Genomic DNA, 27,207 nt, shown 5'->3' with positions numbered 1-27,207 from the left:
CAATTCCAAAGTAAAGGAGAATCACCTGCTTGAAATTTTAATTATTTTTAGCAACTTCTAAAAGGTGCCAATAATATTGTCCAGGCCATTTTAGGATTTCTGTGTGGAATAAGCTAAGATTTAGTCATTTTTTCAGCTTTTTAGGTCATCTCGTTAAAAGCCGGACCAAATGTCCGTCCCTCCGTCAACAATTTTTCTTTCCGATCTTGATGAAACTTAGTATGTGGGTAGAGGTCGATGAGTGTTGCACAACGATATAACTTTTGTCCGGGGTCAAGGTTACGAGGTCACTTAAGTTATAACAGGGTTTCCACTGACCTGGAAAGTCAGGGAATTGAGGTTGGTCAGGGAAAGTCAGGGATTTTTTAGGGATTTTTTTTGGTGGTCAGGGAAATGTGTGATTAGTGCCTAATGATCTTAATTAGTACCCTTTACACCCAGTCAATTATTTTGTTCATGATTATAAAAGTTTTCTTTATTGCTCTTTTCATGAAAGTCAGAGCTGTACAGTTGCCAGTATCGACTTTATCTTTGTATTTCAACCATAAAAAGGCAGACTAAAAAGGCAAAATTTATGGAAGAAGCAGCAACTGAATCTCAGAAGGTTGATATGGAAATAGCAGAACTACAGAAACTAAAGAAGTAACAAACTGACATTTCACTTAATGTAAGCAACTGTCCATACTGTATATGTTAACTATTGTAATAATGTTACTTAAACAATTCACATTTGTTTCCTTAATGGCTAGTTTTTGCCGACCATATAATTCTAAGCTACACATGCTGCTTGATGTTATTGACATTTTCGCAATTCTAGTATATAACATCTCGACTGTTGCTGCAACTTCCCATGTAACATTTGAGTAATTTCACTTCTGCGGCGGTGAACGTACCTGCATCTGCAGGGAATGGTACAGGAGTACCCACCTAACCGTAGAAGTTCAACAAACGGTCCTTTTTAGGACCAGATGCTTGTAGAAAAATGTACAATATAGTAGTCTGTTAGTCATTTCTGCAATGTCATCGGGTGTTATAGCTTGTCTGCAATGTCACATTAACAATATCAATGTTTCGTTGTTATTTTGCAAGATTTAGATGTTCTAAATGTTGCTAATTTTTTTCTGATATAATTCTGATCTTGTCATGCATGGTACCTGGCATGTTTGACATTGGTATGATTTGTGTTTTGTAAGTTTTATATTAATAAAAAAAAATTTAAATGCCAGTACTAGCTGGGAAAGTGTACTTTCTGGACCATTTTCAAAAAGACCGAAGTTAACACCCAAATGAAGAATCGGTTTAATTTCCCAACAAAAATGGTATTCAAAAGTTGTCGAAAGCATGCCTACATATTTTAAGGTTCAAATTTTGAAGTGGACACAATTTTCTGCTGGTATTAGCATTTTAAAAAGAAGAAAATAATTGAAAATGATTGCATGTACACCATGTATAAATCAAAATGGTGATGGAAAGGAGTCGGTGTAGGGGAGGAGGAGCCAACTAAAATAACTTTATAAATCATTACGTTTGAAAAGGTCAGGGAATCTTTACCAACACAGTCAGGGAAAGTCAGGGAATGACAGGGAATTTCATTTTTGAGATTGAGTGGGAACCCTGTATAAAAATCGCCATTTTCAAAACCTACCTCGTCTGCCATTCTACAAGATATTCGGCAACTGTTTATTGATTATGATAGTAAAAAATATTATGTTGTATCGAACCGGACAGATTTTTGAATTTCTGTCCCGTTTGGCCGCCACGTAACCTGGAAGATGCTCAAAAACACCTCCCGGTACAAAGAAATTTTTTTCCTTCCGATCTTGATGAAATTTGGTATGTGGGTAGAGGTCGATGAGTGATACCAAACGACATATTTTTTCCCAGATTCGAGGTCAGGGTCAAGGTCACGAAAGTTGTGAGTCGCCATTTTCAAAACCTATCTCATCTGTCATGTTAGGAGGTATCTGGCAACGGTTCATCGATTATGATAGTAAAAAAACATTATAGAGATGACCGTCACCCCCACACGGGGTAATTTTTTGGTTTTGTTTCACTGCAAACTAAAGAAATACATCTGTGGATACCAAAATACATTTTTATTTCAACAATTTTCTGGAAGAAATGGTGCATTATTTGAAAAAAGTGCAAGGGTGCCAATATTTTTGGCTATGACCGTACATACAGTGGGGAGAACAAGTGTTTGATACACTGCCGATTTTGCAGGTTTTCCCACTTACAAAGCACGTAGAGGTCTGTAATTTTTATCATAGGTACACTTCAACTGTGAAAGATGGAATCAAAAAACAAAAATCCTGAAAATCGCATTGTATGATTTTAAAATAAATAATTTGCATTTTATTGCATGAAATAAGTATTTGATCACCATCCAACCAGTAAGAATTCTGGCTCTCACAGACCTGTTAGTTTTGTCTTGAAGAAGCCCTCCCATTCTCCACTCATTACCTCTATTAACTGCACCTGTTTGAACTCATTATCTGCATAAAAGACAGCTGTCCACACTCAATCAATCAGACTCCAACCTCTCCACAATGGGCAAGACCAGAGAGCTGTCTAAGGACATCAGGGACAAAATTGAAGACTTGCACAAGGCTGGGATGGGCTACAGGACAATAGGCAAGCAGCTTGGTGATAAGGCAACAACTGTTGGCGCAATTATTAGAAAATGGAAGAAGTTCAAGATAACAGTCAATCTCCCTCGGTCTGGGGCTCCATGCAAGATCTCACCTCGTGGAGCCTCAATGATCATGAGAAAGGTGAGGGATCAGCCCAGAACTACACGGCAGGACCTGGTCAATGACCTGAAGAGAGCTGGGACCACAGTATCAAAGAATACCATAAGTAATACACTACGCCGTCATGGATTAAAATCCTGCATTGCACGCAAGGTCCCTCTGCTCAAGCCAGCGCATGTCCAGGCCCGTCTGAAGTTTGCCAATGACCATCTGGATGATCCAGAGGAGGAATGGCAGCAGGTCATGTGGTCTGATGAGACCAAAATAGAGCTTTTTGGTTTCAACTCCACTCGCCGTGTTTGGAGGAAGAAGAAGGATGAGTACAACCCAAGAACACCATCCCAACCGTGAAGCATGGAGGTGGAAACATCATTCGTTGGGGATGCTTTTCTGCAAAGGGGACAGGACAACTGCACCGTATTGAGGGGAGGATGGATGGGGCTATGTATCGCGAGATCTTGGCCAACAACCTCCTTCCCTCAACAAGAGCATTGAAGATGGGGCGTGGCTGGGTCTTCCAACATGACAATGACCCGAAACACACAGCCAGGGCAACTAAGGAGTGGCTCCGTAAGAAGCATCTCAAGGTCCTTGAGTGGCCTAGCCAGTCTCCAGACCTGAACCCAATAGAAAATCTTTGGAGAGAGCTGAAAGTCTGTGTTGCCCAGCGACAGCCCTGAAACCTGAAGGATCTGGAGAAGATCTGTATGGAGGAGTGGGTCAAAATCCCTGCTGCAGTCTGCAAACCTGGTTAAGAACTACAGGAAACGTCTGATCTCTGTAATTACAAACAAAGGTTTCTGTACCAAATATTAAGTTCTGTTTTTCTGATGTATCAAATACTTATTTCATGCAATAAAATGCAAATTAATTATTTAAAAATCATACAATGTGGTTTTCAGGATTTTTGTTTTAGATTCCATCTTTCACAGTTGAAGTGTACCTATGATAAAAATTACAGACCTCTACGTGCTTTGTAAGTGGGAAAACCTGCAAAATCGGCAGTGCATCAAATACTTGTTCTCCCCACTGTATACCACAAGAATAACAGACATTTCTTCTTCCTCTTGCGTCTGGCAGCTTGGCTGCCGGGTAGCTATAATTTTGTTGGGCTGTGACTTTGCCGCTGATGCTGTGCCCCTATACCAGTACACTGGTACTCATTTCGCCAACCTCAGAAGGTTGACAGGCTGTATCAACCCCACCTTGTGTTAATTCAGTGGAAAACGGGGCTTGAACTCAGGACCCAAAGATCCCAAGCCAGCCACCCTAACCACTAAGCCAACACCAGGCTTTTAACAGACATTTGAGGGCTTGATATAAAATCAATGTATTGTAATACTACTTTTTATTTTGCTTTTTTATATTTTATTTTCACTTTTATTTATTTATTTATTTATGCATCCATCCATCCATCCATCCATCCATCTATCCCCCCTTTCAGGAATGCAACAAATTGGTCCTTCACAAACAATGAGTTTTAAAATGCTGTTCATCCTTTCTCCCTTGCTCAAGTCAGAAATGTTCATTTCGTATGATTTTGGAGAGTGTCTTGTTTGCACGCCCATTGTAGCCATTTGCGTTTTACTTGTGCAGGCCGGGGCCGAGGAGAATCGAGCTTCTACCAAAGGAGCTTTGATGAGGTTGAGGTGGGCTTTGGGCGTGGAGCACGAGAGATAAACCGGAGCCAGAGCTGGGAGGAAAGGTGAGAACTTGGATAAAGTTTCTTCAAATTACTTTGACTTTTGTTTATTCCCCACTCATGGCTCGCAGACTTCCTCTCCTGTCGCAGCCAATATGTGGCCCTTAATGGAGTTCTCTCATCCCCTCTTCCTGTCCAGTCTGGAGTTCCTCAAGGCAGTGCTCTGGGCCCTGTGCTTTTTCTGGTTTTCATCAATGATCTCTCTGACTCTGGAAGGGTTTCAAGACAGTCCTTTCGGAGAGACATAATGAGAGTGTGAGATTTGTCATGGTTGAAAGACATGTTCCACGTGTTAGACCAGCTTGTGATTTTATCCAGATCTGCAGAGTGAAGAGGATGCTGCTTGCTGATCTGAGGGATGACAGATGGTATGGTAGAGGTTGGAGTCATCAGAGAAGAGATAAAGAGGATTTTCCACAGTCAGAGAGATCATTGATTAATACCAGAAAAAGAACAGGGCCCAGAACACTGTGTTGAGGAACTCCAAACTGGACAGGGAGAAGGGGATGAGAGAACTCTCTTTTAAGGTGGTGGGGTGAATTGGCACTGAAGTTGTAAAAATCGGACGATTGATGGAACATGAACATTCATTGTAAACTGGGGTAAAAAATATTTTTTAAGTCAGAGATGCGATTAAAGACATTACGTGAGGGATGCAATAAAGGAGAATTAAGAGGATGGAGAAAAACGTTGTAACAGTGGGACTTTTTAGACATGAGATGTGGGAAAGGTCAAATTGAAAACAGCCTTTTGAAGAAGAAAAAGAGTAGTGAATTATGATACACTACTGAGAACCACACATGTGAAAGAGGAAGTTGTAACATTTTAAGAGACAGTTTATTTTTATTTTTTTTTTGATAAAGATTACGTTAGATTAGGTAAAGTAAAGGGTGAAGAAAAGTTTTGGATTAATTATTTGGATCAGCAAACATAGAAGGAAGCTGGTAGTTCGACGAAAGTTACATGAAGTAGAGGGGTGGAGAAACACGTGGTTACAGGAGGTGTAATGTAAGATGAAAAGAATAAAAAAATTTTTTCTATATCTATATATTTTTAAAGATTTATGGAAAGGGAAGGTTGAAGAAAAAATCGTGAGGGTGTGTGGTGAATGTGGGTTGGCAAAAGTATGAGATGGTAGATCGGCAGAAGAAGGAGAAAGAAGAGTCAGTACAGAAGTCACGTGGTTATTTGGGTATAATGTAAGGTAAAAGGTTTTTTTTTAATCCCCCGCCGCGTGGCGGAAGGGGGATATTGTTGTCACATCCGTCCGTCGTCCGTCCGGCTGGCTGGGCGTCAACATTTATAGCTGTGAGTGCGATAACTCATAAACTGTTCGCCATATTGATTTGAAATTTGGGTCACACATGCACCACCTGAAAAGGAAGAACCCTATTGATTTTGGGTGTGGCCGGATCCAAGATGGCCGACTGGGGCTGTCGTCCGTCTGGCTGGCTGGGCGTCGACATATATAGCTGTGAGTGCGATAACTCATAAACTATTCGCCATATCGATTTGAAATTTGTGTCACATGTACCACCTGAAAAGGAAGAACCCTATTGATTTTGGGCTTGGCCGGATCCAAGATGGCCGACTGGGGCTGTCGTCCGTCTGGCTGGGCGTCGACATATATAGCTGTGAGTGCGATAACTCATAAACTATTCGCCATATCGATTTGAAATTTGTGTCACACATGTACCACCTGAAAAGGAAGAACCCTATTGATTTTGGGCTTGGCCGGATCCAAGATGGCCGACTGGGGTGGCCATTTTGAAAAAAATGTTTTTTTTCGCCATATCGATTTGAAATTTGGGTCACACATGTACCACCTGAAAAGGAAGAACCCTATTGATTTTGGGCGTGGCCGGATCCAAGATGGCCGACTGGGGTGGCCATCTTGAAAAAAATGTTTTTTGTAATAAATGGAAAAACGCATCTGATTTCAATTATTTTTCAATGGTGGGGAATTCCCCATCTTTGATGGGTATATTTATTTTATTTTATTACAGCACAGCGACATCGCGCTGTTATATAATTGGCTATTCTGTCCTATGTCTTCTGTCACGTCTTCTGTCACACATGGCCTCGTACGTCCCTTTGATCTGAGGGGTATAAATAGAAATTTGTCCAACGTCACAACTCTTCCCATCATGCATGCTAATTCACCATGTCTACATTTAAATTTTATAACTGCAAAATTGTTTCATCATTCTTAACCTAGACTTTTACTGCCCCAGCCATGCGATATCGAAGTATTCGCTTCTTGTAATTATTATTATTATTATTTTTTTTAAATAAATATTTTGAGACATGAAACAGAGGGAATAGTTGAGAAAGATAGGAGGGTGGAGGGAAAAGTGGAGAAAATAATACCTGATGGTAATAAGGAGAAAATACAATAAATACAATTGCACACACAAACAGGAAGAAGGGTCTGGCCTCAAGGAAACCCGATATGAAAACTCCACAATTAGCACAAGTTTTAACAAGACCGAACAAGAAACACAGTAAACACAGAGGTGAAAAATGGCAGTGAAACGTGACAAAAACAACTGGAAAACTTACTTATAAGAAAGTCAGCAGAGACTCTGAAGAAGAACCGCCACCGTCGCTCAAGAACCGGAACCGGAAGTCTACGGGGAATCAGGACATTCTCTCCTGAAAACTCTCTGATTGAGATTGTAGTTTCTATGAGATTTTTCATCAGCTGCCGTGTGACCAGCCGAGTTCCATTGCACAATTTTGGGGCATCCAGATTGCGAAGAAGCATGATTGGTGTTCCGACTTTCAATTTCAGCTGTTGAGGTGGCATGCTTGCAGGATGTAGCTAGTTCAGCAACTCGACAGGGTCGTGAACGATGTAATCCACATCTGGCACAGTCAATGGATTTATAGGTGACTTCTTCACTGGGCTCACATTCCAATAGTCATTTGTTCATTGCATGAACGACGTTGTTTCGTTGGGCTAGTATTGCCTGTTGCAACAGCCAATCAGTGTCTCCATAATTTTGTGAAAAATTGGGAAATGCGCTGTTTATCAAATCGTTTTCAGAACTCACTGCAGCCAGATTTTCGTGAAGGGGGATGAGGCCATCACCGGTATGAGGCTCCATTTTTACCGTCAACAAGGTCAGGCAGATCTCTGATCTGCTTGATCTGCATAATCTTCTCGTAAGTGCACACATATTGATACAGAGGATCATTTTTAGCTCACCTGGACTTTAGTCAGGTGAGCTTATGTGATCGAGCAGTGTCCGTAGGTGTGAGTCAGTGAGTTAGCCAGTTCATAAACACTTCAGTCATTATCACTTGATATGAACCAAACACACAATTTTGATGAAACTTGACCACAAGCTTCACTTCCAGTTATGTACCAAAGTTTATTGAATGCATCAAAATCTGCTCTCATTAAAGAGGTCGACGGGGGAGCGGGGGGGGGGTCTCCGGGTTGACCCCCCCCCCAAAAAAATGGTAAAAAGGTATTCTCCAAAACTACACACACAAATGTTTTGTTTTTTTTGTATACCTTGTTGAGGCTCGTACGAGAGCTAACGCACAGCAAAAGGGGGCATGAGACAAGAGGAGTGGGAGTAGGAAGCACAAAACAGTGGGGAACAGAGACATTTGGAGATCTGTGGAAGGGAGAGGGATGGGGCAGGGAACACGGGATATACAAGATGGACATTACAGGGAGTTTCAGGAAGGAAAACAGGGAATTCGAAGGAGGCGGGTTTGGGGTGGATTAACGGGGGTAGAAAAGATCGAGGATTTGGATGGGGGGGGCGATAAGAGTGGTGGTGAACAGCTGTTTTGAACACCTGAAGGGAAGAATGGGATTGACCAGAGTGAGGGAGTTTATTCCAAAGGTGGGGAAAAAGAAGAATGAAAGAGTGAAGGTGAACAGTGATCCATGATTTTGGTAGTTCTTGAAGGGTTGTTGGCTCGCAGAGTGTTTTTTTATTTTTTTTATTTTTTATTTTTTGGTAGTTTTTGATCTTTGATCTTTTGATCTTTGATTTTTTTTTTGATCCATGATTTTAATAGTTGTTGAATACCAGAAGGGGGTTGTTGGCAGACCTGGAGCGCCCTGTGGAAATATGGTGGGGACAAATCGCAGACAGAGCAAGGGGGGGGGGGAGACCGGAGAGGAGACGGAAGAAGACAGAAAGACCATCGACCTGCCTGCGGTGAGAGAGTGAGAGGCCCAAAGACTCAGCCTCATCGCGGGAGATGCCAATGATCTGAAATGCCTTGGTTTCCACAGCGTGAAGCCGAGAAAGGTGGGAGGCAGAAGCACCTGCCCAAATTGGAGAGCAGTACTCTATCAGGCGGCAGACGAAAGCTTTGTATGTGGTTAGGAGCTCAGGTGGGCCGAGGAAGGACTTTGCACGACGGAGGATTCCCAGTCGGCGACTGGCTTTGGAGGCCAGGTTGCAAATGTGGCTTTCCCAGGAAAGATCATGGTAAATCGTGAGACCCAGAAGCTTGAAAGAAAGGACTTCTTCCAGAGGATTGTTGAGAAAGTATTTGGGGGGGTTCCAAACAGTTCTTTAGGAGAGACATTGGATTTGTCTGGATTGAAAGACATGTTCCACGTATTGGGCCAGTTTGGGATTTCACCCAGATCTGCAGTGAGCGAAGAAGCTGCTGCTTGCCGGTCTGAGGGATGACAGATGGTAAGGCAGAGGGTGGAGTCATCAGCAATGAGATGAAGAGGATTTTCCAGAGAGTCTGAGAGATCACTGATGAAAACCAGAAAAAGAACAGGGCCCAGAATGCTGCCTTGAGGAACTCCATCCTGGACAGGAAGAGGGGATGAAAGAACTCGATTTAGGGCCACACGTTGACTGCGACAGGAGAGGAAGTCTGCGACCCATGAGTGGAGATCACCTTGGATACCATAGGAAGAGTTTGGTGAGCAGGGCAGGGTGCCTGACTGTGTCAAAAGCACGCGATATATCTAGGGATATGGCTCTGATTTCATGTCTGGCATTGAGGACCACAATCCATTGTTGGGAAAACAGGAGCAGCATATCTAGAGTTGAGTGACCTGGTCTGAATCCAAATTGATGATTGGAAATCAAGCCATTGGAAAAGAGGATAGATCTAATGTCTGAAGCGATGATGGTTTCCATAACTTTGCTGAAGATCGGGAGAAGGCTGATTGGACTGTAGTTGCAGGGATCTGTTTTTGCACATTTTTCATGCAGAGCAGTAATGTTTGCTGATTTCCAAGCAAATGGCAGATAACCTTGAGCAAATGAGAGGGTGATTAGAACAGAGAGAGGGTGAGCAAGAGCAGAGGAGCAGGTTTTTAGGACACGTGGTCTGATGCTGTCTGGACCGGTTGCAGAATCTGAGTCAAGGTTTGACAGCAAGCTCTCTACCTTGTCAGAGGAAAAGGACACAGAGTCCAGGGACAGTTGGGTGCGACTGGGCAAGGTGGGTACAGAAAGGGTTTTGGACACAAGATCGAAACACTGAGTTTAGGCATACAGCCTTTGCATGTGCGGGATCAGCAGTGCGGCCATTTGAGGTAAGGGAGGGAGGGAGGGGGAACATACACCAGCAACAGATTTGATTAGATGCCACCAAGATTTGGAGGAGGGAGAGAGGTTTGAGAGTTCATTCTTGAGTTTAGAAAGATGTTATTTTCTGGCTCTCCTGAGGGTAGATACACACTTGTTCTGAGCTTTATGGAAGGAACTGAGATGACCCTCAGTTGGGTTTGCTTTCCATGAGGCAAAGGCAAGTTGTTTCAGGACAACTGCCTCGCCACAAGCTTCAGTGAACCATGTTGTGGGAGGAAGGGTAGGACAACTGAAGATGAGAAGGGATAAATCTGTGCATGAGGGAGAGCAAGTTTCTTTGAAAGAATTCCCAGGATGAGTTGATGTTGGAGAAATTAGCAATGGGAGACCAGTCCAGAATTTGATGGCTGCTTGGAGACCCTGCCAGTCGGCCTGAGTGAAATGCCAGACTCGACGGCGATGAGGTGGTTCTCTGATAACAGTCAGGGAGATGTTTACTTTGACAAGCACATGGTCAGAAGAACCGATTGGAGCGGAGGAAGAAATGCAGCTATTTTCTGGGAGATTTGTCAAAATCAGATCCAGAAGAGATAGAGTACCATTGGTTGAGATCCAGGTCGGGAAATTGACCGATTGAGTCAGTCCCAATAAGTCGCAGAAAGCTTTTGCGGAAGTGCCATGACAGGTGAGATAGGTACCCACACCTAGCCAACTGGCATGATAACAATAGAAATCACCACATGTGAGGAAGAGAGAGTTTGGTTGAGAAGATAGAAGTTGGTCCATGTTTTCAGATCGTGAGGTGTAATTGGAGTCATGGTTGGTGGACGGTACAGTACACATTTCAACATGAGGTGGGAGTGGAGGGGAAGCCGTAGCCAGAGATATTCTTGGGGGTGTGAGGGAGTGAGGGCAGTGCATGGAGAGTGAGGAATGGAGTCCTTGATGAAGAGCAACTCCTCCACCAGGACGAGGCTCAGGTCTGTCATACCGGAGGAGGGAGTAACCAGGGAGAGATACTTGGGAGTCAGAGATGTTTTGAGGGAGGAAAGTTTCTGTTCGGCAGATTATGTCTGGTTTGTCAGTGGCAAAACCTGTATGGAAAGATCTGTAAGGTTTGAGTGAAGGCCCTGAATATTTGAGGTCCACACTGTTAATAAAGTGGGGGGGGAGGAGGCTTTGGGTGCAGGGGATGGGATGGGAGGGGAGGGGGTAGGACAAGGGAGGAGGGGGAGGTAAGGAGAGTTGTTGAAAGAGTGTGAGGGATTGCAGAATAGCTTGGGGAGGAGCTGAATGTGGAGGAGAAAAGACTCTGTGGTGCTAGGGGAGAGGGGGGCAAGAGAGGGGGCAGAAGGCAGTGGAGGATTTGAGGAGGTGGAGTGATGAGATGGAGGTGAGAGGGCAGGGGAAGGAGGCAGCTTCGTGGATGTGAGGGGGGGGGGAATTTTGAGAAGGGTGAGTGAGGGTGGTGAATGGTGGGAGAAGGGTGAGTGGGGAGAGTTAAGGGAGAAAGTTGAGAGGGAAGTTTGGAAAGGGAAGAGTGTGTTGGTTGCTTTGAGAGGGACGGGTGCGAGGGGTGAGTTGGCACTGAATTTGGAAAAAAAGAATGGTTGATGGAAAGCGAACACTCATCGCAAACTGGGTTTTAAATTTTTTTTTTTTCGCTCAGAGATGCAATTAATGAGATTTCTTGATTGATGCAATAAAGGTGAATTAGGCCGAGGTCACATTGGCCACGACAGCCGTGGGGTGTCCAAAATCTACGGCCACTAGCAATTATACGGCAGCCGCAGTATTTCCACGGTCACACAATGTAGCAGTCCCATATGTTTTTATTTTTCGGGTAGCTGCATGGCATATTTATAAATTGTGGAGACCAAAAACGTGGGGTTGCCTTACGCGGTCTTTGATTTGATGTCTCACGGTGACCTTAGGGCGTTCCTGCGGCGGCCATAGAATTTTCAAGGCAGACACAAGGTGACCGCAAGGCGACCACAGGGGGACCGCAGGGGGCCCGCAGGGGGCCCTAAGGCGAACGTGCAGCCAGACGGACGGTAACGAATGGGTTAATTTTTTTTTCTTTCTTTTACCAGTTTTTTTTTTTTTCGGCTTGTCGAATTGCTAGGCGAACGTAGAAATGAAAAAAGTTATAACTCCGCGTTATAATTCCACGGCGACCTTACGGCCTGTAAAATTTAGCCATACGGCGTAGGGCCACCCTGAGGCCACCTCAGAAACTCTGCGGCCGCCACACGTTTCTGTCAATTCAGAGGGCGTACGGCCGCCGTATCCTCGCCGTAGAGCAAATGTGACTTAGGCCTTAAGAGAATGGAGAGAAGAAACGCCGTAACAGTTGGATTTTTTTAGGCAAGGTATGAAGGAAACTGTCGAATTGAGAGCAGTCTGTTGAAATAGAAGAAGAGTAGTGAATTATGATTCAGTTATGAGTACCACACATGTGAAAGAGGAAGATGAAGCATTATAAGAGGTCATTTTTTATTTTGATGAAACTTGACTATAACATTCTTCTTCTTCTTCTTCTTTTTCTTCTTTTTCTTCTTTTTCTTCTTTTTCTTCTTTTTCTTCTTTTTCTTCTTTTTCTTCTTTTTCTTCTTTTTCTTCTTTTTCTTCTTTTTCTTCTTTTTCTTCTTCGGTCGCCACAGCGGATCATCCACATCGTGATTTGGCACAGGTTTTACGCCGGATGCCCTTCCTGACGCAACCCTAGTCGCCTCTTACGACACAGGGATATGGTGCACATTCTAACCGGGGCATACACCGGGCCCAGTACACTGGTACTCACTTCGCCGACCTCGGAAGGATGACAGGCTGAGTCAACCTCCTGGTGTGTATTAATTCAAGCGGCCAACGGGGATTGAACTCAGGACCTTTTGGATCCCAAGCCGCTACCCTAACCACTACGCCAACACCAGGCTTATCCATAACATTCTTCACCTGTGATGTACCAAAGTTTATCATCTGTATAAAAAAATCACCTGTGCTCATTAAAGGGGTTTACCTTGCGGGAGGGGGAGGGGGAGGTTGAACCCTCCAAAATAGCTATTTTCTCTCTCCGAAACTATTTATACGATTTCGATGAAACTTGAATACAACCTTCATCACCTGTGATGTACCAAAGTATATTGACTGTATCAAAATCTGCGCTCATTAAGAGTGCTTTTGGTTGGTGGAAGGAGGGGTGGGGGGGGGTTGACCCCACAAAATAGTTATTTGCTCTCTTCTCCGAACTACACAAACAATTTAAATGAAACTTGAGAACAACCTTCATCACCCTTGATGTACCAAAGTTTGTTCATGGCATTAAAAAAATTCAGGGTCGAAGGGGGTCTGTGGGGCTTTGTGTGACTTACTCCTGATCCAGGTGAGCTTCATGTCAGACACTCCTTTGTTGTTGTTTTTTGTGTTGTGTTTTTTACACATCTCGCCACAGCACTGACGATTTTAGACTGATTGACTTGATCGGCTCGAGTACCCCGCCAAATTATCGGAAAAGTTTGTCTGACATTGCTGACAAGAAGAAATGTCACTTTGCTTATTGGTGAACTATTTTGTCAAATATCTTGGAGAGTTCTGTCAAGTGCCTCAAATGCCTTCTTGTGCTCTGTGGTATATTTGCTGCAGCTCAACAGCGGTAGGGATACAAAATATCTCTCTCGCGTGCACACACACACACACACACACACACACACACACACACACACACACACACACACACCCTCTGCAGCAAGCAAATAGCTGATTTCCGACTGTCTTGATCATCAGCTGGGCACCGCTCTTCATCAAGGTTTCAATCCCTGAAAACGTAATTGACATCATAACGTAAATTTATCAAAAACTAATGAATTTAGTACAATTGTGTACAGTTAAAGATCATGGATAATTACACAGCTGTCTGTACAAATAATAGGATCAGAAGCACCGAACTACAATTGTCATAAAAGGTTGGACCGTATTGCTGCACTACCAAATGAGTATCAGGTTAATGGAAATATGATATGATTCGTCCTTATAGTAATCGACAAAGTGGACTGAACATTTACCTTTCCATGAATAATTTTTATTCACGGGTCAACGTCAAAGCCCTTCCAGGTCACGTGAGCACCCTCAAATGTCTCGCGTTAATGTTCTTCAAAGGCTCTAAAGTCTAAACGGACACTTCTTCGCCGATATCCTTGAGTAAACCTGCCTAAAACATACTACGCACATGAATGTAGGTTTTGACAGGAGTGATTTTGGCGTGTTAGCCCTGATAGCTAAAATTACGACGAACACACAGAAACGCCTTTATCTTTTTATCTATGTATGTGGAATATAGATTTCGATATAGATTGAATTCCCCCCCCCCATGTATTATAAAAACAATGCAGAACTTTTCAGGGTATTGTCCAGCTTTATTCACACACTTATCCCATTGGAATGGCAGCTTTCGTAATGCCTTTGTTGTGTTATTCTTTAGGAAGTGTGTGCAACCTGTACAGGATATTCTCAATGGTCGCATTCATCAACCGGAACGGCACTCGGTAGAGCGTATACCTCTGCCAGGCTGAACAGTTTACATTTGTATCGCACTGATGGGCCTGATCTGCATCTGGACCTTAACCCAAATCTAATCGGCTTGTTCTTGTCACTTACCCACTCATCCACCAGGTTTAGTCATAACCCATCCAAAACTTTTTGAGATATCATTTTTGGCCCTATCTCTCAATTATGAAGAATGTCTTTAAAGATTCTCAGATCTGAATCCAGATCTTCATCAAAGTCTAATCAATTTGTCTCTGACACAACCAACCTGTCTACCAAATTTCATCAAAATCTGTCCATTACTTTTTGAGATGTCCTGCTCAAAGCCAAATAGACAGATAGGGGTGAAAACATAACCTCCATCCACCTTTGGGTGCAGAGGTAAAAATTCTTGCCCCCAAGCTTGACCTTGACCAGAATTTTACCTTGACCAGAAATATCCTATTTATTCGCTTTTCCACCCTCTGTGTTATCTCTCTTGCCACCATTTTGCTTTTCAGCACATATATATTGGATTGAATCTTTCTCAACAGAGATTGAGGCTCATGGAAGAGCTCAATCACTGTGGTCGATGGGGCAATCACACGTCAGCAGAGGGCGTTGCCGAACAAGGCGTATGACGGGGTTGGCTAAGGAACAAATATGACGATTGGGTGAGCCATCGATGTCGATGAATCTCATCATGGACAGTGACTTATTTCGTGACTAAATAAACAGATCCTGGATGCGCAAAGTTTACCACAGATTGCACAGACGAAAAGTGTATCTGATGTCGCTTCATTTGAGCTGCTTCAGGAAGAGATAAAGTGCCAGAGGTCCTAGTTTTTGGCTATAGTTTCCCTCCCAATATGGCAGGGCTTGAGATTAGACTTGAGGATGTCCTGGTATCAGTTGCACTGGCTGCCTCTGTTGTGAGCCACTAACTTTAACTGACCATTGAATATGGCCTTCGGTATTCTGGTATCGTCCATTTGAGGCACGTGTCCGGCCCAACTGAACTTCTTTTCGATTATTAGGGAGTCAATGCCTTCGATGTGACAGCGATCAAAGGATCTCTGTATTGGGGACCAGGTCATGCCATTTGATTTTTGGCAATTTTCCTCAGGCATCGAAGATGGAATTGGTCGATGCGTTTGAGGTGTCGGCGATAGGGAGTCCAGCTTTTGCAGCCGTAGAGCAAGCTGGAAAGCACGACCGCCCGGTAGACTGCGATCTTGGTGGAGAGCTAAATTCCGTGATCGCTCCATTGTCTGTGCTGCAGCTTTCCGAATGCTGCGCTGGCCTTGTCAATTCTGGTGGTGACTTCATCATCGATTTGTGCCATTTTAGTCCGAGTGTTCTGCCTTGGTCGCAAATCTTGTTGACCACTTTCAGTTTTGCATTATTTATGATGACTGCAGGTGGGGTATATGTGCCACCTGGACGTGATTGAAACATGACCAGTTTTTTTTTCAGGCTGATGCTTAGTTCGTCTGAACTGATGACATGCATTCGCAAAGCGTTGGTGTTGGCCTGGATGCCAAGCAACATGTGTGTGACAAGGGTGCAGTCGTCAGCATATGGAAATTTGTGCAGAAGCTCAGTGATCTTGGTCCTGGCTTGGAGTCTACGGAGTTTTAAGATACCACCGCTGGTTTTGAATTGGATGACGACACCTCGGTAAAAGCTTGTGAAGGCAGCGTGTAGCATGGCAGCAAACACAACTCCAAATAAAGCGGCAGTCAGGTGAAATTTTTTAACGTGGCCTTGCTTGGTGCCATTGGTAACATTGAAGGGTTCTGATTGCTCACCTCCATCAATGACTTGGACTGCCATACCGTCGTGGAGTGATCTGATTACTGCAATCAAGTTGTTTTGGAAGCCGAGTTTGGCCAAGATCTTCCACAGACTTGCATAGCATGTGCTACGAATGTTTTAATCTGATCGATGAACACGAGATGCCGGTCTCGGTTTTGTTCTCTGCGGGGAACAAATATACAGGCAATATAAAAAGCAAAACACAAAATTCGTTTATATCTGGGCAGGTGGAGTTAAAACAGTTTACCATGAAGGTGTGAATGGCGTTCACACAAAGTGCCCATTGAGAAATGAAACGCAACGTATTTTTGTGCCATGTCACGTATTTTCATGTCGACACATCTGGCCTGCAAAGCAAAAATGACGGAATCGTGCGTCTTGCAGTTTGTGATTATCATGGCCTTCTTTCATATTTACTTGGACAACAATGCTTTGGCTCACTATAACCTCATGCAGTGTGACAGGGCCACTCTCTATTGCCCTGTTCCTGTGCCTTGTAATGCTGAAACCTCTTCTCCATACTGTGTGGCACCAATCCTACACATCTCAGTGTAGCATTTATCCCACACTCAGTACAAACCTGCAGTCAACCCACTCCAGATTCAGGTTCTTGTCTTCTATAACTAGATTAACAGCCTTTGCAAAATGTGCAGTAATTATTCCCATTCAGATTGACTCTGAAGGATGGTGTGACTGAGTTGAAGGGAATGATGTTTGAAATGTCCTAATTGATTATTTTTCAAAATTTTCACATGAGAATGCTTTAGCTGCTTCACAATACAATTACATGCTAAAGCTTCTCTGATTCATTTGGTTTTCCATGAGAGAAGTAAAAGTCACTGATTTTGAAAGTTGACCACAATGTAAATTGTTAAACATGCAATAATGATCAAGGAAATTATGAATTTGACAAGCCGGTAGGCGGACATGGGTAGTTGACTACCCAATAGAACTTGACGCGATGGGCCCGTTCGATGGGGAATGACCTGAGGATTAAGCACAAGAAAATTCATGATTCTCGCTGTTAGGCAACGGAGGGGTCCATAGCAACGGTTCTTTCTCACACATAACTAGGACATACCATGAACCTACCATCCCAGTTTCATGTATACCTGACTCATAGTCTCTGAGATATAACGAACTTCGTTTTTTTATTGTTTTCGGCCAGGGTTCATTCAAAGTCTATCTTCTCTGACAGTTTTCATAGGATCCGGCTGGAAATTTTTGACAATATGGCTGAATGTACTGCCCACAGTTGCTCGTGGCCCGATTTTTGATTTTCGAAAAAATAATTTTTTTATGATTTTTCAAAAAATTCAAAGTCCCGTTGCTAGGCAACGGATGGGTCCATAGCAACGGTTCTCATTTGCACACAACTAGGTCATGGTATGAATCTACCAACCAAGTTTCATCGAAATCGCCATTGTATTAACGGAGCACTGGACCGAACAGACAGACAGACAGACAGACAAACATATCGACGGAAATACTGACAAGGGTAGAAAATTTTCAAAAAAATCTCAATAGATTAACTGCCCAATAAATTCCATCAACAGTATTGGCCCGTTGTGCAGCAAGCATGAGTGCGGTGCCTCTTTGTTTGTGCCTGAAGTTCATGCTATCTGACAGCAAGTGGGAGGGAAGGGAGGATTATGACAGGTAGCAGAGCATGAGGAAGGGGTGAGTGGGTGGGGGGGGGTGGTACTGCAGAAGTGTGTAAGGGAGGGGTGGGGAAGGTGGAAGAGTGGGAGTAAGAGGAATGTCAGTCTGATCTGTTGAAATACAGGAGCTTGTTCATAAAACACATTCAGGACAGAGACATTGGACTACCTCGGTGTTGTTGTACATGAATTACACGGACATTGGTAGACAATGGACAAACAACATGGTATGTAGGATTTGAACCTTGGTTAAACACATGAGCCAGGGGTTCATATGGGAATGCTTCCAGGTCAACCAATTGAGATACATGTACCTCAAAGTGAGACTTTAAATTCAAGCAGGATCTGATTGCTGTACGAGTACTTGGCCAGCAGTTGATCAAGCAAGTTGGGGATAGTATGAATGCAGAGGTAGAAAAGGGAGAGGGCTGGAGAAGTGTGGGCTGGGATAGGGGGTAGAGGAAGAGGTGTAAGCCTAAAAGGGGGAGGGGGCAGAGGTGTTCATGTAATCTTGAAAGTTGGGGGTGGGAGGGGTGGAGTGCGAGCTTTCAGCCTAAAATTGAAGAGGGGTTGGAGCAGAGGGGGAAGTGGAACTCTTAAAGGGGACTAGGCGACGTAGAATCCTAAAGTTGGGTATTTGCGGAAGGAACAAAACTTGAGCAGGAAGGAGGCAGGATGCATCCATGTATGGTTTTGGCAGAGCAAAGCTGCACCACAAGCACAAATGGCCAAACGTGATGGGAGGGGCACATGCCTGGAAGCAATCGCACGCAACTGGGTGGGAGGAAAGATGTTGAATAATCACCAAGGCAGATGATTACCAAAAACGTGCATTAAAGCATGAATAACAAGAACAACCAATCGGAGATTGCAGAACCTCACCAGGACTTTTGTGTGGTGTTTGTGTACTGGTGTGTTCGGTAATTAATGAGACATCATGAGATGTGCCACTTTATAACTTCTGGCAGTGATGACCGGGTACCAAGACATCCCGCTTTGATCAGACACCTGACCCTGAGTCCCTGACCCATGATGTTTTTATTATTATTATTATTATTCATAATTAAATTGAATTCAGAATGGGATGAAAATAAATTCAAATCAAATGTAAGACCAAATAGGTACATTCCTACATTGGTATAATCAGAAGGAACCCAAAAAGCAAAGATGAAGTCATCAGGATGAACCTGGATAGGATTCACATTTCAGCTGCTGCTACTCTACCCTCAAACCATCCAGGCACAGCCAAGTGAGCCTTATTAAAAAAAAAACAACTGCCCAGATCAAAAAATTTCATAATTCTGCCTGCCAGACCGTGCATCTGATCAAGTTGAAATTTAAAACATGTATTTACAATCACGACGAGATCATAATTGTGAAGTTTCACGTCGAGTAATTATGCGGTTCCATAGAAAACATTATTTAATATTTTTCTTCAATCCAATATGGCTGCCAAACCACATGATCGATCAATTAATCCTTAAACTTGTACACCCATGACTTGGAGAATATCTGTGTGCTTTCCCCTCGATCTGTCCAGCCATTCTGGAGAAGAATTTTTTTTTAAGCTTTTCGGGTAAATCCAATATGGCTGCCAAACCATGTTACCTATGACATCATATGGTTGAACCTTTTCTTCCTAAATGGATAGGTGGTCAGACATGTAAAGTTTCGCCTCGATCTGTTCAGCCACTTCATAGAAGAAGATCTTTGAAGGTTTTTTAAAAATGATTATTATTTTTTTTAAACAATGTGGCTGAAGAATCACGTGACCGATGATGTCGTCAATTTTTTTTCTGTGGACCATTTTATCCCTGGATGATCCTTAAAAATTTTCATACTGATCCGATGTAGCATTATACATATGCAATTATGACGTCATAATGAAGGCACCTATGACTTGTTGTGGCCCTGGCAGTTAGGTTAATTCCCCTAACCCAATTCTCATGGATGGGCGGTTAACACCGACCAGGCCGGATCGCCGAGCGGTTTTCCTTCGAGGCAAACACGTGATCCTCAGAAATTATGACGCGCATGGGAAGAAAAGGGCGGCATGGAAGGAACAGACGGAAGCACAGCACAAGGGGTTTGTACTCGAACCCATGACAAAGACAATACAAGCAACTTAAAATAAACACGGGGGTTGAAATGAAAATAGATCATATATTTACAATGGCAATAATTCAAAGTGTAATAATAAAACGTTTGGTAAATTAAAGCCGAAAGTCAAGGTTCCTCGACACACGCACTTTAACACAGACAAAGGGGAAAAAGAAAAGAAAATCCTCTCTTTATTCTGGCACTTCGCTTTGTCCAGAGATGGTCTTTTATGAACTTAGCGATCGAACTGAGTGGGAAAATGCACCCAAAATGGCACCGAGCCGCTCTCTGGGTGGGAAACGTGCATGAGGTAATTCGTGAGATGGTATTCAATGCCAGGGCTCACCAACTGGCGAGCTGCGGCTTCTCATGAACGAATATGCCGAATGTTATTCTTTCATTAGGTCTGCTAACAACGATCATCCACCTTCCTCCTTGAACACAACGGGATAACACAGAGTTCGCTGAGACGCGCACTCCTCTTCCTCTCTTTCTCATAATCGTACAACTTCGTGGCTCAGCCAAACAGGAATGGTTAGCGTCTTGCCCAGCATGCTGACAACTTATGAGCACGAACACGAGAATTGTGCAGCCATTTCGTCGTGCCAAAAGGAGAGCGAAAACGAGACTCTCTTAGTCGATCGTGTCCTCCCACACTGTGTCCTATTCTCTGCTCATCCCTCCCCACCCCCCTCACGGCACACTGCCCAATCATAAGCCTCTGGGGCCTGACTTGTTGGTATGAAGCTAGGAAGGTGGGGCTTCATGCCTGCTTGAATGTGCAGCTCGGTTGTCGCTGTTTTTACGACGTGATTTCCTCCCCCCCCCCCCTATTGCCGGTCTTGAAATGCAAGAAACATAGGAAAAGGTCAGAGAGGGCAATTACATACTGTGGGAAATTGGCCTTTATCCCTGTATAATTAACACAACAGCACCCCCTCTCCCCCTCCCCCCATTTGGTGACAAGTAACACTTAAGCTCACAGTTATCCCACTTAATATACATTGAGATGTCTCCTACATGTCCATGGACCAAGCAACTCTTTACAATCCTAACTTTGCTATGAAATTCCTCCAGCTACCACCACAACCATAACACAACCCATAACACAACTTCACAGCTATCATCTGGATCTGAATTCTGAGATTGGTTCGTCAAATTAATTTCAAAAACATCACTTTTGCACTGGTTCATTTGATAAGCATCCGGCTCTTCCTCTTGAGGTCCGTCTGTGCCTCTTAAACCGCCTTGCCCTTTTTAAAATTGGGCATTTCTCTCTCCAGAGTTTACATCAGGAAGCTCACTTTCGAATGTTTCCAAACTAGTCACTTTCTCGGTACTTGGCATGTCAACCTCATTGTCGCTGTCCTCCACTACATGTCCTGCAAATGGTTCAAACATTGGCTCCACCAAATCTGCTCTATCCTGTTCAGAAATATCTCCAATGTCAAAGTGCAGCAAGTCCAGTTTAACTTCACCATTGGCTTCGTACGAGTCGGCCAGTTTAAGCATGGTCTCAACAGGACCCATCAACTTCACCATCGAGACTAACAGAAACTTTTGGTTCTTTCTCCTCTCCCTTTATGGTATTGTCCCAAGTGTTCAGCTGCTCCTGTAATGTCTTATCCATCTTTTCCCCAGTCAATTGTGGCTCCCACAAGCCTTTATCAACTAACACCTGCTCTTGTTCTGTTACACGGGTTTCCAACGTTTGCACTCAACTGCCACCCTAGCACTTAGAAAATCCCAATTCCTCCTCCCGCCGTTGCATTTTGACGTCCACACAGGCCCGATAGCCGTCCAGGCCCTTACCCACTTCGTCAAGTCTTTGCTTTGTTGACCCATTTTCTTCTTAAAACTCGTCTCCCATTCCTTTAACCGTTTTCGTCATTTCTTTGTGTCTCGCCTTGCATTCCTCCTTTACGGCATCCAATTCCCCCTTTGTTTCCTCCTGTCCTTTTATTTTTTCGTTTTGTTATGAATTTTTTTTTGTTATTAATTTTTTTTAATTCCCTCATTCCCTGTCCGAGTATATCTACTTCTCATCTAACCGCTGCTATTTTGTTTGTCACTTCCTCCTTACCCATCTCCACCGTGGTCCAAACGCCTTCCACATTCTCCTTCACCCCTTTCAGTTCCTCTCGTACCGTCTTGATCTCATCTGCCATCCTCTGGTCCATCATTTGCATATCGCCCTTTACTTCCACCCGCCCCATGTCCAGGCTTTGCTGTCCTGCCTTTACTTTTTCCAGCTCTGCCTTCGTAGTCCATCGGTCAATGTAAAAAAAATTAAATGTCATATTTTTGTATATAATCTTGGCAAATGCATTTAAATTCCTCTAAATAGTATTTAGGACATAAAAAAACATGTTGCCAGTTTTTCTATTTGGTCCCGGGGTGATTCCTGAGCAAGAGTATGAAAAAAAATTTTAGTTGCCGTAAAAATATTTTTCAATTTTTTTGGGGAGCCAGACTTTTGGCAAATGCATTTTAATTCATCCAAATTATCGAGTAAAATACGAAAACAAATATTGCCAATTTTTTCTTAAGGTATTTTGTTCCCTCAGAGTCAAAATATGGTTAGATTGTTTAAAAAAATTAATAATACAAAATACTACACTAATTCTACTAACAACTGATATTTTATGATCTTAGGTAACATACTGGGCTGCAGGCACGGATCTAGGAAATTTCAGGGGGGTGGGGGGCCCACGAGTGCCGAAGGCGCAAGTCCATGAGGGAGGTCTGGGTGTCCTCCCCCAGAAAATTTGGAAAAATAGGCACCCGGAAATTAGTTTCTGCGGCCTGCTTGAGGCTTAGCAGAATCTCTAGCAAAGCTGGAGTGTATATGTGAGAAAATTTGGCATTTTTGGGGTCTGTGGGCCCCCGCCCCGCCTCCCCCCCCCGTAGATCCGCCACTGGTGTCACCTAATTATTGCATTTGTTTCATAAGTTGCAGATGAATACGTCCCAGCTACGACTTCATTGCTGTTACAAGTTCTGATTGCCGATTTGTGTCAAGCCCAACGTCTGCACCTTCACAGAGAACATAAACAAAGATGGCCACCTCTGCAGCATTAGGAGAACCACGTATAAAGAAACAATCAATTGACTTTGACCTCTGCCTCAAATGCCAAGGAGAACAGTGGGTGAACACTTAAAAACAAAGGGAGAGAGCTGGAGTCACTGACGTATCCAAAACATGAAAGCGATCAGAAATTTCTTGACTATACCAGTCAAAGAGCTGAATATAGGAATCCTAACTTCGTACATTTGAACCAACGGCTGCATGGTTTGTCAGCTTAGATCTTGGAACGAAACCATGCTGTATTGCACAGGACATGCTACAGTGAGGTGACACACAAAGGGCACACTGACAGAGACAAAAAGCGGTACGAGAAAGCACTGTCTGCGAAGAGTTCAAGCGTGTTGTCATACAAGAAGGAAGGGGGACGACCCATGTCAAGTAGTACGACTATGCCTTATAGCAGTGAATCTGCTGAGTCAATGAAAAGGTCACTCACATGTTCCCACATCAGTCCGTTCAACTGAGAGCTTTGTTTCTACTGCCAAGATATCAAACACGAAAAGGTCACTCACATGTTCCCACATCAGTCCGTTCAACCGAGAGCTTTGTTTCTACTGCCAAGATATCAAACACGAAAAGAAACATGCCAGATCTGGTTCAAACCCAGAGCAGGTTCACTTGTGCAGAACTTCAGGCATTGGAAAATCAGTCAAAAAGATTGTAGATGCCAGTCATAATGACCAATGGAAATTGAATATGGCAGACATCCTTGCAGAGGGAGACTTCCTGTCCAGGGACATCAGGTACCACACAAGTTGCCACACAATGCACTGGCAGTGCTACGTGCAGCAGCCCCAAAGGCTCAGTAACAGGGACAACCGGTCAGACAAAGACACTGTGGCATCTATTTCGGCGGAAATTGAATTCTTTGCCGAATTAAAAGAGCGCTTGAATCAAGGAGACATAATCACACTGACCGAGGTGGCTGCACTGTACACCAATATGATGCACGATCATGGAATTCACAACGAGAAAATCACTCGGAAGGTCCTCTTGGAGAAAATCCAACAGAACATCACAAATTTCACAATCACTGATGCACGAGGGAGGAAGCCAGCAGTCCTACATTCCAATGAAGCTGGTCGCTCTGCTATAGACCAGGCAATAGAGGAGAGAGACATCAAAGGACAGATGAACACAATCTTCCGGTGTTCCAACATAATTTGGCAAGCTGTCCTACGGTCTAGAAAGGATGATCCATGGTCCTTTAATGGGTCACTGGTCGGGTGCAGTGAATGAGGTGTACCAGCTGAACTGATCATCTTCACAAGATGGGTCTTGCAAGGAGCAAAAGCGGCAACAACCGAGACACGCACCGAACACTTGCACAACTCATGTCTCATCCTGTCTCAATCAATAGTACAGGCCTGCAAGACAGACAGACAAGTGACACACCCCCATGTCATCAGAGTCAACGTTCCACAAGTGTGTTTGAAAGTCCCTATGCTGTTGGACTGTCACTGTACATGTACCACAACTTCCGAAGTCAGAAGGCGGTATCGCTGTTGAGCAAGTTTGGCGTTGGGGTCTCTTATGACCGTGTCACTAAAATACGTAACAACATTGCCAATGCCATCTCTCAGAATATCAGAGAGTACAGTGTGTATGTGCCACCAGGTCTTCTGCGCAACAAGAGGATCCGGGCTTCCCTGGACAACATCGACAAGAAAGTGGACACCCGAGATGGAAAAGGGAGTTTCCATGGAACAGCCCTTGGAGTGTACCAGCGATCGGACCAAGGCGAAACAGTAGTGGACCCAGTGCAATTCAGTGAGAGTCTGACATCTGCAGGCCTACAAGATGTGCCACCAACTGTTATCGACATGGTTGCATGTACGATTAAGGGGAACCCAAAGCCCAAAACGAGTCCACACTACACCAACTACAAGATGGGAGTGTATGATGAGAGTTACGGCAGATCACAGACCAATGACATTGGGTGGATGGTGGCACACTTCTTCAACAGGCCTAGTGTTCATGAGCCTGGCCCAGAAACACCGCCACCAGAGGAAGGTGAACCAGAAGAACCCACTGCTGACAGGATGGATGGAGAACAGCCTGTACCTGTTTGGTCTGCCTACAATTCACTCACACATATCCCACTGCCCACGGATGCTCCCACAGTAGTGGACCAGGCCTTTGGGCTTCCCATCATCAATGCTGCAGCCCATGAATGGACCACTTTGGTCATGGCATAGGATCAGCTGTCAAGAGTGAATGATCTCGTGACTGGACCAGACAGCAAACTGGTGGCAACCCTGGATATGGACCAGTACAAGAGGGCACTGAAGCTTGAATACCTTGACCTGCAGTACAAGAACAAGTGGGTACGATGCCCTTGTGCATTTCACACTGTGCTATGTGCCCTGCGGTGCTTGGGCAGGACAATTGAGGGGAGGGGCCTTAATGACGCGTGGCAGGAAGCAGACCTGTACAGCAGTGTCACGGTGACCCGATTATCAATGGCAACCATCACAACAGGGCTCTTCAAACTCACCAAGTAACACTGCAAGCACTTTTCGACCTCTGGCTGGGTGCATTCCTGGAAGACCATCCTGCAGTACGTGACTCCCTACGGTCAGCAGCAGAGGAGTTGACTGATGCATGCAGGGCCAACCAGGACGTCCACACGGCATACCAGGCATTCCTAGTGAAGCTGGAGTCTCTGAACATTGAGAAGCAGCTGCTAGAGTATGATGTCACTCATGACAAGGATCCAATGTACAAGTGGGCGCGCATGCACATGAATCATGTCATGGTGCTGCTCCAGTTTCAGCGTGCCACACGTGAGGGTAACTGGTTCCTCAACTTGGCAGCCCTGGAGAAACTGTGTGTCTACTTCTTCGCCTTCAACAGGCTAAATTATGCCCAAAATATCCCTGAGTACATTGCTCGCATGCATGAGATGAAAACCACAGACCCAGACATTTGGCAGGAGTTTGTGAATGGCGACTTCACGCTGAACACAAGCAACACTGTTCCATTCACTCGCATTGGTGTAGACCAAGCCATGGAGCACCTCATCAAATCTACCAAAGGTCAAGGAGGAATCTCTGGGATCATGTCGTACCCAAAGACTCTGCTCAAGTTCTGTCTCACAGGCCCTGAGCTGGCACGCCTCTCTGCAGAGACCGAAAGACTGGCTGCACTATCCAGCAGTGCTATATAGCACATCAACACCACTGCCTCTCCCAGGCCAAATTTCGGTGCCAGGAACGAGCTATTGCACAGCTGAAGACGGTGCGAGCACAATGTAACATCTTCAAGGGGTCCAGTACTGAGCCTGATCCCCAGGCCATGACAGGCCGCATGTTCAAGCTCCTGTCAAAGGATATACTCCCCAACAATGTCAAAGAGAGCATCCTGTCAACAGAGCAGGTTGGCATGGGTGCCTATCTGAGATTCGTTAAAGAACGTCTGACTGGCAATGAAAACCTATGGTCCAAGATGACAAAGGTCAAACTGCTGTCTTGGAGTGCATCTGCAAAAGAGATCAAACTGAATGCTGGCTCCAAAGCTGTGATACTGAAGGTAACATAATCACTCTTTGCCAGGATGCTGGTGATAGCGCGGTCATCAAGAGAGGACATTGATTTGGAAGCAGTGATTGGCACTCACGAGTTTGCATACACAAACCAGGTGTTGATGAAACCAGATGGATCGATCCACCCAACAATTGACAAAAGCACAGTAATCCACCTGCTGGAGAATCTTGTGCAGGCCGATAGTGACAACCCAAGAAGCTACTATACACAAACCGACCAAAGAGAAGGGGTACTGTCTCATAGTCGATGGAATGGCAGTCTTGCAGGAGTTGATGGCGGTCAAGAACTTCAATAACTGCAGTGACCTTGGCACATCATATGTCAAGATCATCGACTCAAAAGCTCGAGGCTATGACCAAGTGAGGGTTATCTTTGATAACTATACCAAAGTATCTTCACTGAAGGAAGGCACAAGAGAACGGCGCAGAGGCAAGTCAAAGGGAATCCGATCCTACATAGTACAAGATTCAACTTGCATCAGAGACAAAGGT

At 44.2% G+C, this 27,207-nt stretch overlaps 1 protein-coding gene across 1 annotated transcript in view; it reads left to right on the top strand.

Moving 5' to 3' along the window:
* GIGYF2 (GRB10 interacting GYF protein 2) overlaps window positions 1-27,207 on the top strand; it is a 412,728-nt gene that overhangs the window by 95,095 nt on the left and 290,426 nt on the right. The window contains exon 7 of the mRNA XM_085898803.1: window positions 4,350-4,458. Within this exon, the coding sequence (XP_085754929.1) occupies window positions 4,350-4,458 (109 nt within the window). The remainder of the gene's footprint in view (window positions 1-4,349; window positions 4,459-27,207) is intronic.

Source organism: Eptatretus burgeri, chromosome 10 (genome assembly GCF_056783735.1).
Source record: "Eptatretus burgeri isolate ZD-2024b chromosome 10, Ebu_testis_v1, whole genome shotgun sequence".
In the NCBI taxonomy this organism is placed as follows: Eukaryota; Metazoa; Chordata; class Myxini; order Myxiniformes; family Myxinidae; genus Eptatretus; species Eptatretus burgeri.
Note: the sequence above shows the minus strand (reverse complement) of the source record. Positions and strands in the feature narration are given on the sequence as shown.